Source organism: Pollicipes pollicipes, unplaced genomic scaffold (assembly GCF_011947565.3).
Source record: "Pollicipes pollicipes isolate AB1234 unplaced genomic scaffold, Ppol_2.1 Scaffold_4002;HRSCAF=4701_pilon_pilon_pilon, whole genome shotgun sequence".
NCBI lineage: Eukaryota > Metazoa > Arthropoda > Thecostraca > Pollicipedomorpha > Pollicipedidae > Pollicipes > Pollicipes pollicipes.
In genome coordinates, this window is record NW_023596420.1 from 10,920,021 (window position 1) to 10,933,835 (window position 13,815).

Here is a 13,815-nt window from a genome sequence, read left to right on the forward strand (position 1 = left end):
GAGCGGTGAGTGAGCCGAGCGTAGTGGTATGTAAGTTTGGTGTTAGCAACAGTGTGTGGGCGCGGGGCCCGAGCCGCCGATGTGATAAACAGAGCTCGCTCGGCACTGTCACCAAAGTGGTTCCGGGTTCTGTTCTGGTTACAACGCAAAAATGGCATTGAAACTAAGAAAGCCGTATCCCGTGGTAACAAGTAAACCATATCAGGGGATTTTTTGGGAGGGGGGGATCACCATAAGAGGGGCTTTTGTCAACCCTGCGTTTCTCTTAGCAAGACTCGGGCTACCCCCTGCCTACACGCAAAAGCAGATCAAGTCATCTACGTTGGGTGGCGGGCAATTAAATGTCCGTTGGGCCAATTCATACCTAAGGTAAGCAGCCTCCCGGAGCCAATTTTCTGGGTTGGTGTGGTGTAAGGGAAGAAAATGTGATAAAAAGATACTGTTGCAGGTGTCCAGCACATGTTTTACATCCCAATTAGTAGCAATGCTGATCCAGAAATGTACAACAAAGCAGCCATACCATCATTCCGCGGCAAGACATTCGGAGACAGCCGGGCCAGGACAGTGGCCACCGGCGTCGGACGGGAGCCGGGCTCAGACAAAGAACATGTGACAGAAGAACCTCTATTCTGTGGCTTGGTTCTCGAAGGAGAATCTCCAGTTCTATGGCTTTCGTCACATGGTTTTTGGCAGCTTCAATCTTCCGAATTCGTTTCCGCCTAAAATGCTGCGACAAGTCTTATCTCTTGAAAAGCAGCCAGCGAAATGAAGGCGAATGCAAAATCTGTTGTGCCGTGAGTCATCGATTCACTTTCAAAATTCCGCCAGCCTTTGCTTAGGCCATATTTTGGCATCGACCCTGTGTAGACAGATGCCTCCTCAATGACCCACAATGCCTAGCCCCTCGTGGAATTCGCGTCCCAGGAAAGACAATGCTGAAATGGAGAATAACCTTGGGAAGCTAGTGTCATTTACCGAATGACATAGAGGTCGGATAGGCAAGAGTGTGCACCAGAAAGAAACAGCTCTAGATGCAGATCTAGAATATCAGTCATTACATTCGAATAAATAGCGATAACCTCCATCTCCCTACCCCCCCCCCCCCCCCAGTCATCGGGCTTTTTCCAGAAAAAGTTCTTGAAGTACGCCCTGAACTTGCCTCCCCCCCCTTTGAAACGTTCCTACGCCTATGAAATAAACAAATAAACAATTCCCGCTGTAGAGGGCCAAGACCCAATGTAGAGGCCTCCCGAGTGATCGGGTGCCCGAGCAAGTTAACAGATGGGGCTCCCAACAAGAACGTAGGGCTCTCTATTCAAAACAGGAAGTACCCAAGACCCAATGGGCCTCGGATTGATCGAGTGTGCCAGAGCGGGTTAACATATATGGTTTCCGTCAAGAGCGCAGGGCTCTCCATTTAAATAAAAAGCACCCAAGACCCAATGAAGGGAGCCCCCGAATGTTCCGAGTGTGTCCGAGCAGATTACCAGGCAAGGCTCTCAACAAGAGCGAAGAACCGTCCATTCAAAAAGGAAGCACTCAAGACCCTATGTAAATAGCCCTCGAATGACGGAATGTGCTCGAACAGCTTATCAGAAGGGGGCCGACAAGAGCGTAAAGGCCTCCACTCAAATCAGAAGTGCCCAGAACCCAGTGCGAAGGGCTCCCGAAAGGTGGAGTGTACCCGAGCGGATTATCAAATGGCCCCGACAGGAATGCAGGGCCCAAAATTCAAACACCAAGACCCAATCTACAGGGTCCACGAACAGTCCAGTGTGGCCGAGGAGGCGAACAGAGGGGGAAGGGGGAGGGGGCCGCCGACGTGTGCGTGGGGCCCCATTGAAATACGACGTGCCCAAGACCCAATGAAGAGGGCTCCGAATGTTCAAATGTGCCCGAGCAGGTTATCAGATAGGCACCTCACAAGAGCGCAGCCCCCCTCCCATTCAGAAAAGAAGTACCCAAGACCCAGTGCGGAGGGTCCCCGAACGACCGACTGTGCCCAAGCAGGCTATCAGATGGGTCTCCGACAAGACCGTAGGGCCCAAGCAAATGATAGAGAACTGGAAGCGCCCTAGACCAATAAACTGGGCCACTGGGCGTATCGGAAGTGTGTCGGTAGGTTAACCGAGACACACGTAAAGGGCCCCTGAGCAGCCAAGAATACCCTGGCAGGTTAAGATATGGGGCCTCGGCTATAACTCAGTCCTTCTGGCGAATGGAAAAAAGCCCGTTGAAGGGCCCTTGGTCGAAAAGTGTTCTGGCACGCTAGCAGGGAGGCCTAGCAACAGTGCAGGGCTCTCCGAGCAAATGCAAAGAAATCAAGGGCAACGTGGAAAGCTCCATTACGATTGGAACGACCTTGCAAGTAGGCGTATAGGTCCCCAGAAGCAGCATAGGACCCTTAGACAGCGCAATAAGGCTTAGAATTCTCAATTTAAAACTTTTTCAATCACTGAAGTCTTTTTTTACTCCTCATGGGTCCTTCACTTTCGCCTGCAACTGTTCTTGGCCGCTTGGAAATCCAGAAATCGCTAAGTTTGTTGCGGTGTGTAAAAATCTACACCTGTTCGGACAGCTATGGGGCCCTTTTAGAGTCAATGGGCCCCTTCGAGGCCCAAGGGGACCATGGTCCAGTGCCTCTGGATCCGCCCTTGGCCGCACGGGCCGTGATCTTTTGTGTAACACACAGCAAGCTATTCGGGCCCTTATGGCCTCCAACCAGGTACTTGATCGTCGGTCTCGGAAAGCCCCGGGTCCGTCTTCGGGACTCATTGAACATTGCTCTTGGTCGGCTCGAGACCCTTTGCCAACACAGGACCCTCTGGTAGGCACTGTGGGCCCCTGATAGATGCAGGGGCCCCGACCAGCATAAATCACTAGCCCCAGCTTGGTCGCTGCTCTGAAAGTGAGCCCTTAGACTTATGCCGACACGGAGCCCACTGTACGGTACTGCTGGTGCCAAACCGTGATATAGGCCCTTATCGACTTAACGTTCCCTGAACGGCGCAAAAGTGCCGTAGTTTTCAAGTTTTTTTCGAGTTGTCCGCTCTTTCCGAACTGTAAACGCCAAACCGGGAGCCAGGACACCAGTGGTCCTTCTCGCGGGCGGTGGATTAGAGGGACAGGTCCTCCCTCCAACTTCGGGCAACATTGAACGCTAAGTGTATGGCGGTGCATGAAGAGCAACGAGGTACCAATCACGGTCACCCCCCTCCCATAAACGTTCCACCGCTACCGCATCTTTCAGATACAAAGATCGCACCATACGTGCTACACACTGTATAATACATGCCAGCCTTTGCCGCGACGAAATACTTGACAATTCGAAAAATCATTCCCTACGATAGTTTCCAAACTTAATACCATTTACAACCACTACCATCCATTCGATTCTCAACCGTCTCTGCGTCTGCTGTAGTGAGCCTTGGCTCTATCATACGGCCTCGCATCTGCTTGCCAGCGTCGAGCCGTCGCCCATGGTAACCGATGGAATTGTCGGCAAAAACTGCCTAAAAGTGTTGCACTCTGCTATAGCGGTTCCTTAATTTGCTGCTAAGTCTTAATGGAAAAGTACAAGTCCAATAGCACTAAAACACTTAAGTTGATGAAAATAGACTGAAAGTGCACAAAAAGCACAGAAAGCTTCACCTTTACCGAAAGGGAGGTTTTAAAAGACCATGACAGTGTACCCCCCGTGTTCTCAACCTGAATCGAAAGACTCAGCCTTCATCTCGCGCAAACACGTGTGGAGGCATTGTGATGATAATGGCCTGGGTAATGCAGCGTCCGTGCGACGAATCCAGCTGGCGGGCCGATGCGAAATGTGTAGTCTCGAACGTGACGTCCGGTTAGACTTGGGTGGGCAGGATTGCTTCCGGTGGCGAGTCCCCCGATGGATCCTGGAGGCAAACGTGATTCATCCCCCGATTCTTTCCATGCGATGTCATAATGCTTATCATAGATTTTGCGGATCTGGACGGTGGCCATCCAATCTCACAGGGGCGCAGAATCGCACAGCGGCAGAAGCGCATGATTGCACTTGGTTGGAGTCGCTCATGCCCGCCCCCCTCCCATCCTGACGGACCCACGCATGGCTAGGTACCTGCTCAATAAGGAATCCTAGCAATGCAGGCAGCACAAAATAAGAAAATAGCATATTCTTCTGGAAATGGCCAAACCCAAATGCAAGATGTCTATACCGCAAGTCCATTCGCTGGTGTCCGCTGTTCACATACACCGGCCCTTCGGTCAGGTAACCGCCTCTAGCGTGCGACGTTAGCTATGACGCGGTAGCTCCAGATGACATATCGAGACGTCACCGACCTCCACATCGGTGATGTCCGACATCGTGCGCACGCGCAATACTCAAGTACATGTGACCATCGCCCAACTGCCTGCAGTCTCCATTTACATGTTTGCGCAGCCGAGTACGGGTAATGGGGGGATGACTGAAGAAATCCGTGGAGAAAGAACGAGCCGGGTGAACGAGAACCGTGTCTGAATTATTTCACGCGTCTCGCATAGCTGGGAATGCCCGCCGACTGGCGTTGCCAAAGCTCCACGCTAGTTGGCAAGAATAGCCTTTTGTGGCACAATATCCTATAGGGCAAATTAGGCTCCGTGCGGGTTCCGGTCAGAGCGAAAGCTAACTCGTACGCCTCGCGACTACACGACAAAGTAAGAACATCATTTATTTATGAACGAAAACACAGAATACCCCAATGCCGATAATCACCGGCGCAATGTCGTCACTTAGTAGTCTGACTCTGGCCCTTGCTGCTGCCCTTCGTGCTTGTATCACTTTTCTTGGGGAGCAGGACAGCAGCCTGGATGTTGGGGAGAACGCCACCCTCACGCTATCGTGACTGCCCGACAGCAGCTTGTTGAGCTCCTCGTCATTACGAATTGCCAGTTTGCAAGTGACGAGGAATGATCCTGGGAAAAATGACCATTGAAACATTTCACCAACTAGAGTACATCAATAGTGACTTAAGCGAGGGCATGTTCTTTGAATCCCCCTCCTTTCAGCGTTGCATGACCTAATCGAGGTGAGGCGGCAGATCCAAAGACCCAACATCGACCAGCATGTCGATTATCATTCAAACAGTATAGGACAAAACGAACGCAACTGATTTATTTTCCCCTGGGGTTGACCAAAAATGTTTCCAAGACACCGGACTTATATGGCAAGGTTGAGTGAACACGATGGTCCATGCGAATTTCGTTAAGACCACGTCCTGACTACAAGTAACCATTGCTGTTGATTGAACGTCGACTCACCTGGCCTTCTTGTTGTCCCGGGCCGGCATTTCCCGCCAGTTCCAGGACCTCGGCGGCCAGGTACTCCATCACAGCAGCCAGGTACACGGGGGGCACCGGCGCCCACGCGCTCGGCATAGTTGCCCTTGCGCAGCAGCCGATGGCATGCGATCCAACAGGAAACTGCAGGCCAGCGCGACTGGAGCGCGACTTCTGGCTTGTCCTTGGACTTGCCTGGAATGCACAGGCAGTGCCAGTCGTCAGTTTGACTGTACGGTGTGCTTCGGTGTTGTTACGCACACTAACCTGGACAGCATTAGCAAATGCATGATTTCATACCTACCAAAGAACTAGCCACCATGGATGATGCTACCATACAGGAACAAAAACAATCACTCCATTTTGGTTTGCTGCGGCATGACTCACTGCACTGAATCACTCCAAGCATGGGAGCAAATAGACATACAAACAAGAATTCAAGGCCAGCCAGATGTCCTAATCAATGCTCATCGCACAAACTCCCAGTTTTAAAAGCCATCCATAAATCCTGCTCCACTTTTTGACCTCTCTCAACCCCATGTGATTGCACTCAGTAGAAAGCCTCCCTCCCTCAGCACCCTGTCAGCTGCATTGCTCCCCAAATTTGGGGTGACTGGAAATGTAAAAAAAAAACACAATGAAATGTGATTTTTTGGGTCCATAGTTGAGCTCAGGGTACAAAATAAAATGGACCACGCCGCTTTTTGTTAAAAGAAACCGATGGCATCCAGATTTAAGGCCACAGAACATTTTTGACTGACTTGAGCATGATTTGCAACCACATCTGAGCATAATGTTATGCTGTTAAGAGCCCCTCCCTTGCTACCTTTGATTATATTACATCATCCCTCTACATGAATAATTCAATATACAGACAACCCCCCAAAATATGACATCAAACCCCACATACAGACTATGCATGGCAAACAATGTCTAAGAGAAGACAGATTCTTTATCTCACCTCCTTTTCCTCGGGCAGACATATCTGATTCAGATCTGAAATAACGAGGACCTTCAATGACAACCCAGCAGACAAACAAAAATGGAGCAGATCTCACAAAGGTGGTCAAGTGGGTGAAGGCAACATTCATGCCTGTGCAATATATGGTCTTCATGCTCTTGGTATACAGCAACAACATGGAACATTTCATGGTATTCCAGAGAAAAACTAGCACATTATGTCCATATTTTTTAACAAATATTGATACACACATTCTCACAGTAATACTAATCTGAAATCAATAAATTAGGGCATTCTAGCAGTGCTTCTCATACAGTTGTCTATGGTAACCTGTATCCCAACCAAAGAAGAGTTGTAGTGGCACACACCACTAATGTGCAGGGCCCATAAGTAATTTGCAGCATTATACTTGCATAGTTTTGCATTTTTGCCCCACTCTGCTAGATTCCATGACCACACATGACACCTCTCCAAACTGTAACATTTGCAATCTCTGAATACACCCCAATGACTCATCTGGTGGGAAAGATATTTCCTTTTCAGCAATTTCAGGACTGTTGTGAACTAATTACAATGGACTCCAGCACATCCATACATGTGAAATAGGAAATAAGCTGTCATCCATTGAAATATGAAATGATTGAAATGTGTTGACATGACTACCCATTAATGACCTCAACTTTCATACAGGATTTCACCAAAGTTAGCTTAAGCATATCCAATGTATAGTTTCAAACATCTTCTGGAGCCATATGCTGAGTGTCATTACAGGTGGTCCATATTGGGCAAAACACAATAAGCTATTCACAACATTTTTGGAATCATGTTTCATAACCAAATCATCTGCAAAATCCCTTGGGAATTAACTGTGCTGACTAAGTGACCTTGAATGATGCCAGGCAGTTTAAAAGAATGGAGTTTTCAGCATGCAATAAGCTAATAAAATGCTGACAAATAATTTTCTATGCCATAAGTTGTCTGACTGGACAGGAGTCAAAGTTGTCAGTGGAAGAAAGGGACCTTTGACTGCTCGAAGGATGACAAGGGCCTGTGTGGGTGGATAAACATTTGTTTATGTCCAAGTGACACTGAATATTCTGATCTTAATTGAATAAATTGATTACACATCATTACTAAGATCAGCATTTTAGAATTGGGACACATTGTTGATATACACAAAACACAACACTGCAGACACTGCTTGGAAATGTATACAAATATTTCCCACAATAAGTACAAATGCACATATCTATAATTTAGCTCCATTCATAAAGCCGCATATCACACTAAAACAAGCCATCTTTTCTGGCAAGCGCCAATGTCACATAAACCAGTCACCATCCTAATACCAGCAAACCTGCCTGAAGCTGTGAAACACCAATCCATGCTCCTTTTGCATATATGCACAGCATCCTATCAATAATTTGACATTCATCCTACATACATATATATAGATCAGCCTTCACACAGGACTGGGAACATCACTCATCCTCAGCAATAATGAGCTGTCAGATTTTGCTCTATTTGCTAATGGTAAATGTACACAGATAACAAATAATCATTCACTGGAAACAAATTAGGTAAACATCACATGTGAACATTTTAATAGCCTTTAACTTCAAACATAAGAAAACCCATCTGATCCAGGCCAAAATTTCTCACCAGCTTTCCAGTGCTCTTAAACGGTGACACCAGTTTTCCATTGGGCAAGGCAATCTCAGTGAGCGCCTATGAAATTTCTAATGACGTCCGGAGCCATCTATGGTGAAAATTACCTAGTGAACCTAACATGGCCTATGGTGTTTATGACCCTGTACCAAAACCCTGCTAAGCAATTTCGATTCCTACCCTACGAAGATCGATTCTCCACTGACCCGCCGTGTAACAAACAATCTCTGGAAGTTTTGAAGAGCAGTAACAGCTATCACAATTTTAAGCAATGCAATGCAGTCCGACAAGACCCACCAACCACCACTTACCAGACTCCACGCCCACCACAGAACCGTTTACGCGACGATTGGGACCCAGCGTGTAACAGATGGGAGAAATACCATTACAAATATTTTTGGCGGGACAACGTTTCAAGCAAAGAAAGCGGCAGCTAAATTGACAAGGTGCCAACGGACCCCTACACCTGATTCACACGCGGATGAAGCTCCCCGCCAATTTTCGCTGGCGCAGTGGCGCGGGAGGAGTCCTTTACTGTAAAAAGTCGGCTGGATCTGAAAACCACATTTGCTGGCTATTTCGTGTGCATTGTTACCAAGTCTCACTGTTCAGCCCCAAACTCGCTTTGCAGAACACCCCGCTGTGGCCTCGGGCAGCTGTGGCATTTGCGGGCAGGCTGGCTCTGAGCCATGTAACCACCCATAACTAATATTATTTGCATTAGTTTGCGTGCCAATAAACGCTGAAAATCGGGTGGAGACGTCAACATAGCCCGATTTATAACATGCCATATTGTGCCCACGCAGCACGCTAAAACGTTCCTGTGTAAACAAATTGAGCTGCGCCCTCTCCATTGCACATGTGCCCTCTCCACTTAAAACACCGTTGACGACTACCGTGCAGACGGGGGCAGGAGTGCCGCACCGCATCTGGGAGGAAAACGCTCCAGATTATTTGTCAATTGCATTATCATCAGCTAGCAAGCAACACTGACAAAGATGTAGCTGATTTCCACCGCCGTGGGAAGGATTAAAGGCCCGCCTGCCGCTTGGATCCCACAATTCATGCATAAAACAATAAATGGTACGCAGGAGCGCACACACAGTTCTGCAAGTTACCCTAGTTTGAGCGTGCTGCCACACGAGCGTCCAAACGGATCTACCAGGGACGTAAGCACCGCTATTGGGCTGTGACACTGATGCGGTTTACACATGAATACACATGCGGTAAGAGCCAGGCCCGCGTGGCTCGCAGTATCGTTCGCGTCTCACTTTTGTGGACTCGACGCGTTAACGTGCGTTGTCCCGACCCCAGCGCTCGCCAAACCACAGGCCAGTGACGTCTGACAGCCGCCGGCCGTGGCTGCTCTCGCCAAACCACAGGCCAGTGACGTCCGACAGCCGCCGGCCGTGGCTGCTGCTCTCGCCAAACCCACAGGCCAGGGACGTCCGACAGCCGCCGGCCGTGGCTGCTCTCGCCAAACCACAGGCCAGTGACGTCCGACAGCCGCCGGCCGTGGCTGCTCTCGCCAAACCACAGGCCAGTGACGTCTGACAGCCGCCGGCCGTGGCTGCTCTCGCCAAACCACAGGCCAGTGACGTCTGACAGCCACCGGCCGTGGCTGCTCTCGCCAAACCACAGGCCAGTGACGTCTGACAGCCGCCGGCCGTGGCTGCTCTCGCCAAACCACAGGTCAGTGACGTCTGACAGCCGCCGGCCGTGGCTGCTCCTTCAAAACGAATGTCTGCCGTGGCGCTTACATCGAGCCGCGTGTGAGCTTTGCAAAGGCTGGGATACGTACTATATATATATATATATTATATATATATATATATATATATATATGTATATAGTATTTGTATGCAGAGAACATTCTCTCTCAGGTCGTTGGTTTTAGATCAAAACATGATTAACCTTCATCAGCCTTTTTCAGTCATTTCGAGCGTCCGTATTGAACATTTCGGTGGTTCGAGGGCGCGCCAACAATTAGGCCGTAGCGGTGTTCGTATAGTTGCACACACGTGCACACACGGCACACCGTCAGCAGGCATAAGGCACACGAGGGTCGGCCGCAATACTATTGCCGCCAGGAGACGCGGAATTCTCGAAAAAAACTGGCAACAGTAACAAATCATGACCGGCTGGTTTTATACGAGAAATAAGACGGACGAAAAATAAAAGCTTTCGATTACGTCACGGTGTTCCCTGAGGGGTGTCCATACCCCTGCATATGGGGGCATCGCCCAACCCCGCCCGCTGGCTGCTGTGCCTTTTCAAGCCGAGCCGGAGGTCACGCCCTCCTGGCCACGAACCATACACAGAACAGGCTTCCTACCGCCAGCCGAAGCCTTTCGAAAGAACACAAGGACCTTGCATGGGGTTTTTATACAATGAGCGATGACCAGCACTCATCGCGGGAGTAAACGGAAAACCGTATCACATAAAGCGATGTTATATGATCCATATAAATTGATCACGATCACATTAATACAGGCAACACATTCCAGCAGCATCTCAACTCAGGGACGCCTCATTTCATTTCCAAAACGCCGCACAGAGGCGCAGTCTGCCGGTCGCACCAGTAGTTCTCTAGGTGACCGCTAGCCAAGCGCCACTCTGCCGTAGAAGCCAGGCGACATGGTCGCCGAGGATGGGCATGCTGAAGGCGGTGGCGATGTTGCGGAACACGCGCAGACGACTGAGCAGGTCCGAACGGCTGTCGAGGCCGCGGTACTCGCCGGCGCACTCGCAGATGGCCGACATGTTCAGTTGCTTTACCTGCCGACCGAGCCACCGAATCACGACCAATCAGCGTCGATCAAAGGGGCTGGTTGGGGTGATGACCAATGAAGCATTGTGAAACCAGGCCCGGTTGGGGTGGCGACCAATCAGCACCCCGCATTACGCCCAGGTTGGGCAGATGACCAATGAGACACAGCCAGACGGGCCCCAGGAGACCAATCGAACATCAGGAACCGAGTCTCGGTTTCGGTGGACATGAGGGGACTGAAAAAAAACCAGTGCCGAGCAGAATACAGAAAAGAACAATGCCATTAAATGTATGACCCAGGGGCTTCGAGCCATGCATGACACCAACGCACGTAACGCATAGCATAGCTGCTGCGACATTGGAAACCATGTACATATGCCATAACGAACGGGATCGGAGACAGACCTGTTTGCACTTGACACACTGCAGATCCTGGAGGACGAACGACACGAGCTTGCGCTGCATGACAGAGAGCAGCGCGTGCTCGACCTCGTCCTGGTCGTACGGTGTGTCGCACAGCGGACACTTCCAGCACGGCCTAGCGGGCGGGAGGGACGCCACGTGAGGGAAGCCGACGGCCACGGCCTCTTGTGGCAGACGCGGCATCGGTACCCCGGCGGTGTCATTGCTCAGCAGGTTGCTGTTGTTAGTAGTAGATGACCACCAACAGGCAGCGCACAATATCCGACGCCAGGAGATGGCATTCAGGAAATATGTGTGCCCCGTCATGTTCTTTGGAACCCCGTCTTTGGAAACGTGTTGTGCCGTCCGCCCTGCCCACCCGTTTGCACCCTTTTGACGCAGGAGTATGCCATATTGCGACTGTCTTAAGCAAGGCCGAGAACAAAGCCGGGGTTCAAAGCAAGAAAAAGTACGGCTGACCTTGAAAAAAGCTGCACCAACATACCCAAAAAAAATGTGGTGTGGCCAAAAAAGCCCTCCATCCAGTCAGTGAACAATGGGCACGGTGCCCCAGGCCTGGCACTCTATCCCGTCCACAATCTGTGCCGTTTACGCGTCTGTGCCACGCGTCCCACGACCCCCGCTCCTGACCACCCCGCCCCTTGCCTGCTGCTGGCCAGCCAAGCCCTTCCGCGCTCCTGACCACCCCGCCCTCTTCCTGCTGCGGGCCAGCCAAGCCCATTCCCGCGCTCCTGGCCACCCCGCCCCTTCCTGCTGCTGGCCAGCCAAAGCCCATTCCGCGCTCCGGGCACCCCGCCCCCTGCCCCGGCCTCCTGGCCTTGGCGCCTCACCTGCCGCCCGCCTCGCCCACGTGGCCGTGGTCCCGGGCAGAGGTCGACGTCGCGGCAGTGGTTGCAGGCCTTGCAGATGACCTCGGGCAGCACGTGCGAGACGCACGGGGTCAACCCAGCTCGGCTTCGGCGGCGAACTCGCCGACCCCGATCAGCTTCAGCAGGTCGCGGCGCAGCTTGCTCACCTCCGCCTCCACGTGCTGGTCCAGCGACAGCACCTGCCGCAGCGCCGACACCCGGTCAGGGTGGGTAACAGCACTCCTCCGTCAGCCATGTCAGGAGGGACGGCTGCAGAATATAGCACGCACTGTGTGCGTTCGACATTAGCCACATGGCATGATTAATTCGCTCACTGCTGGGCGGCATGGCGACAGTGGTGACGTGGGCACTGATAAGCTCGTGATGCATGCGACTGTCAAGCACGTGATGCAAAGCGGTCGCAGGCTTCACCATTAGCTCTTAGCTAACCTCCTTGTTCTTCATGCGGGGTGTAAGTTACGCATGCAAATGTGTGATAGCTTCATAGTGCCGGGTCATGACAGGAATATGCAAACATCGCTCCACAAGGTCAAATACGGTAACATCGAGCACCATTCCCGTAAGGCAGGTTTTATGTGAAATAAATGTTTGTGTCAAACACTTAACACGCGAACCCACATAAAATGAAACCCAGACATATGCGAGAAAGCGAAAAAGGAGGTGCGGGAAACATTTTTATTCGTACTTCTTTTAGACGAACTCTTCACACGAGCCTCCCCGCCCCCTGGATGAAACATGGCGAATAATGACATTCAAGACGGTCATGTCAGCACAGTTCCGAGAAACTGCGCGTGACGAACAAGCAGACATAACGGAAACCGTGCAGAGTGCAGGAGGAAGCCGGGCAGAGCACGAGAGGGAGGAAACCGAGCAGAGCGCGGGAGGAAGCTAGACAGAGTGCGGGAGGAAGCTGGACAGAGTGCAGGGGAGGAAGCCAAGCAGAGCGTGGGGAAGCCGGACAGAGCGCGGGAGGGAGGACGCCTGGCCGAGCACGAGAAAGAGGAAACCGAGCAGAGCGCGGGAGGAAGCCGGACAGACTGCGGAAGGAAGCCGTGCAGAACGCGGGAGGGAGGACGCCAGACAGAGCACGAGAGGGAGGACGCCAGGTAGGGCACAGGAGGCGGGCAGAGCGTGGAACGGAGGCGAGCAGGCAGGCGAGCCGGTACCTTGCAGATGGCCTTGACGAACTCGAGCGCCGGGTTCTGCATGAGCAGGTGAGAGCCGGTCAGCTGCGGGAACAGCGCGTTCGGCTCCGAGCCGCGCGTCGTGTGCAGCTTCTTCTGCATCTTCTGCGTGATCCTGGCGGCCCGGGGCGGCGGACCGTGAGCGGCGGGTTCAGAGCACACGCTCGGCAGTGTTTCGGAGCGATGCGACGACAGAGGCGAGAGACGGCGGCTACTCGGACACGTCAGCGGCCACGTGACACTACAGAGGCGATCGCTCGCACTGGCGGTTAGTCCGCGAGGCGCCTGTAATTCTAGCAAGCCAGCTGACCGACTCACATGAACAGCTTCTGCGCCATCTCGCCCGTGATGAGGTTCTTGGCGAAGTCGACCGCGTCCTGGAACTTGGCCTGCGGCTGGCTGGAGACGCGCCGCCGCACCGGCGTACGACCTGAGGTCAGGTCACCGCGTCACCCCCCACTCCGAGCAGGCGGCGCGGGTCACGGTTGAAAGGCCCCCGATCCACGCACCTTTCAAAACCACGTCGTTGCAGCCTGGCACCGTACGGGGCGTGACTTACACCGTACGCCATCGTAAGTCATGGTCCATAATTCCATGATTCACTCTAACACTGCAGAAACCTACAACAAATATAGAGAT

The 13,815-nt window shown here is 51.8% G+C and overlaps 1 protein-coding gene and 1 long non-coding RNA gene across 2 annotated transcripts in view; both read right to left on the bottom strand.

Annotated features, from left to right (window-relative positions):
• Window positions 1-5,478: 5,478 nt before the first annotated feature.
• On the bottom strand, window positions 5,479-8,298 carry LOC119093794 (uncharacterized). The gene is made up of 3 exons (XR_005093680.1): window positions 8,242-8,298; window positions 6,263-6,297; window positions 5,479-5,496 (listed from the first exon to the last, which is right to left on the bottom strand). It is a non-coding gene; the product is annotated as an uncharacterized LOC119093794 (long non-coding RNA).
• A 3,765-nt stretch (window positions 8,299-12,063) lies between these two features.
• Window positions 12,064-13,815, bottom strand: part of LOC119093553 (DNA polymerase epsilon catalytic subunit A-like) — a 4,475-nt gene continuing 2,723 nt past the window's right edge. Inside the window, exons 2-4 of the mRNA XM_037216515.1 lie at window positions 13,495-13,606; window positions 13,159-13,291; window positions 12,064-12,171 (exon numbers count right to left, since the gene is read on the bottom strand). Coding sequence (XP_037072410.1) covers window positions 12,064-12,171; window positions 13,159-13,291; window positions 13,495-13,606 — 353 coding nt within the window. The remainder of the gene's footprint in view (window positions 12,172-13,158; window positions 13,292-13,494; window positions 13,607-13,815) is intronic.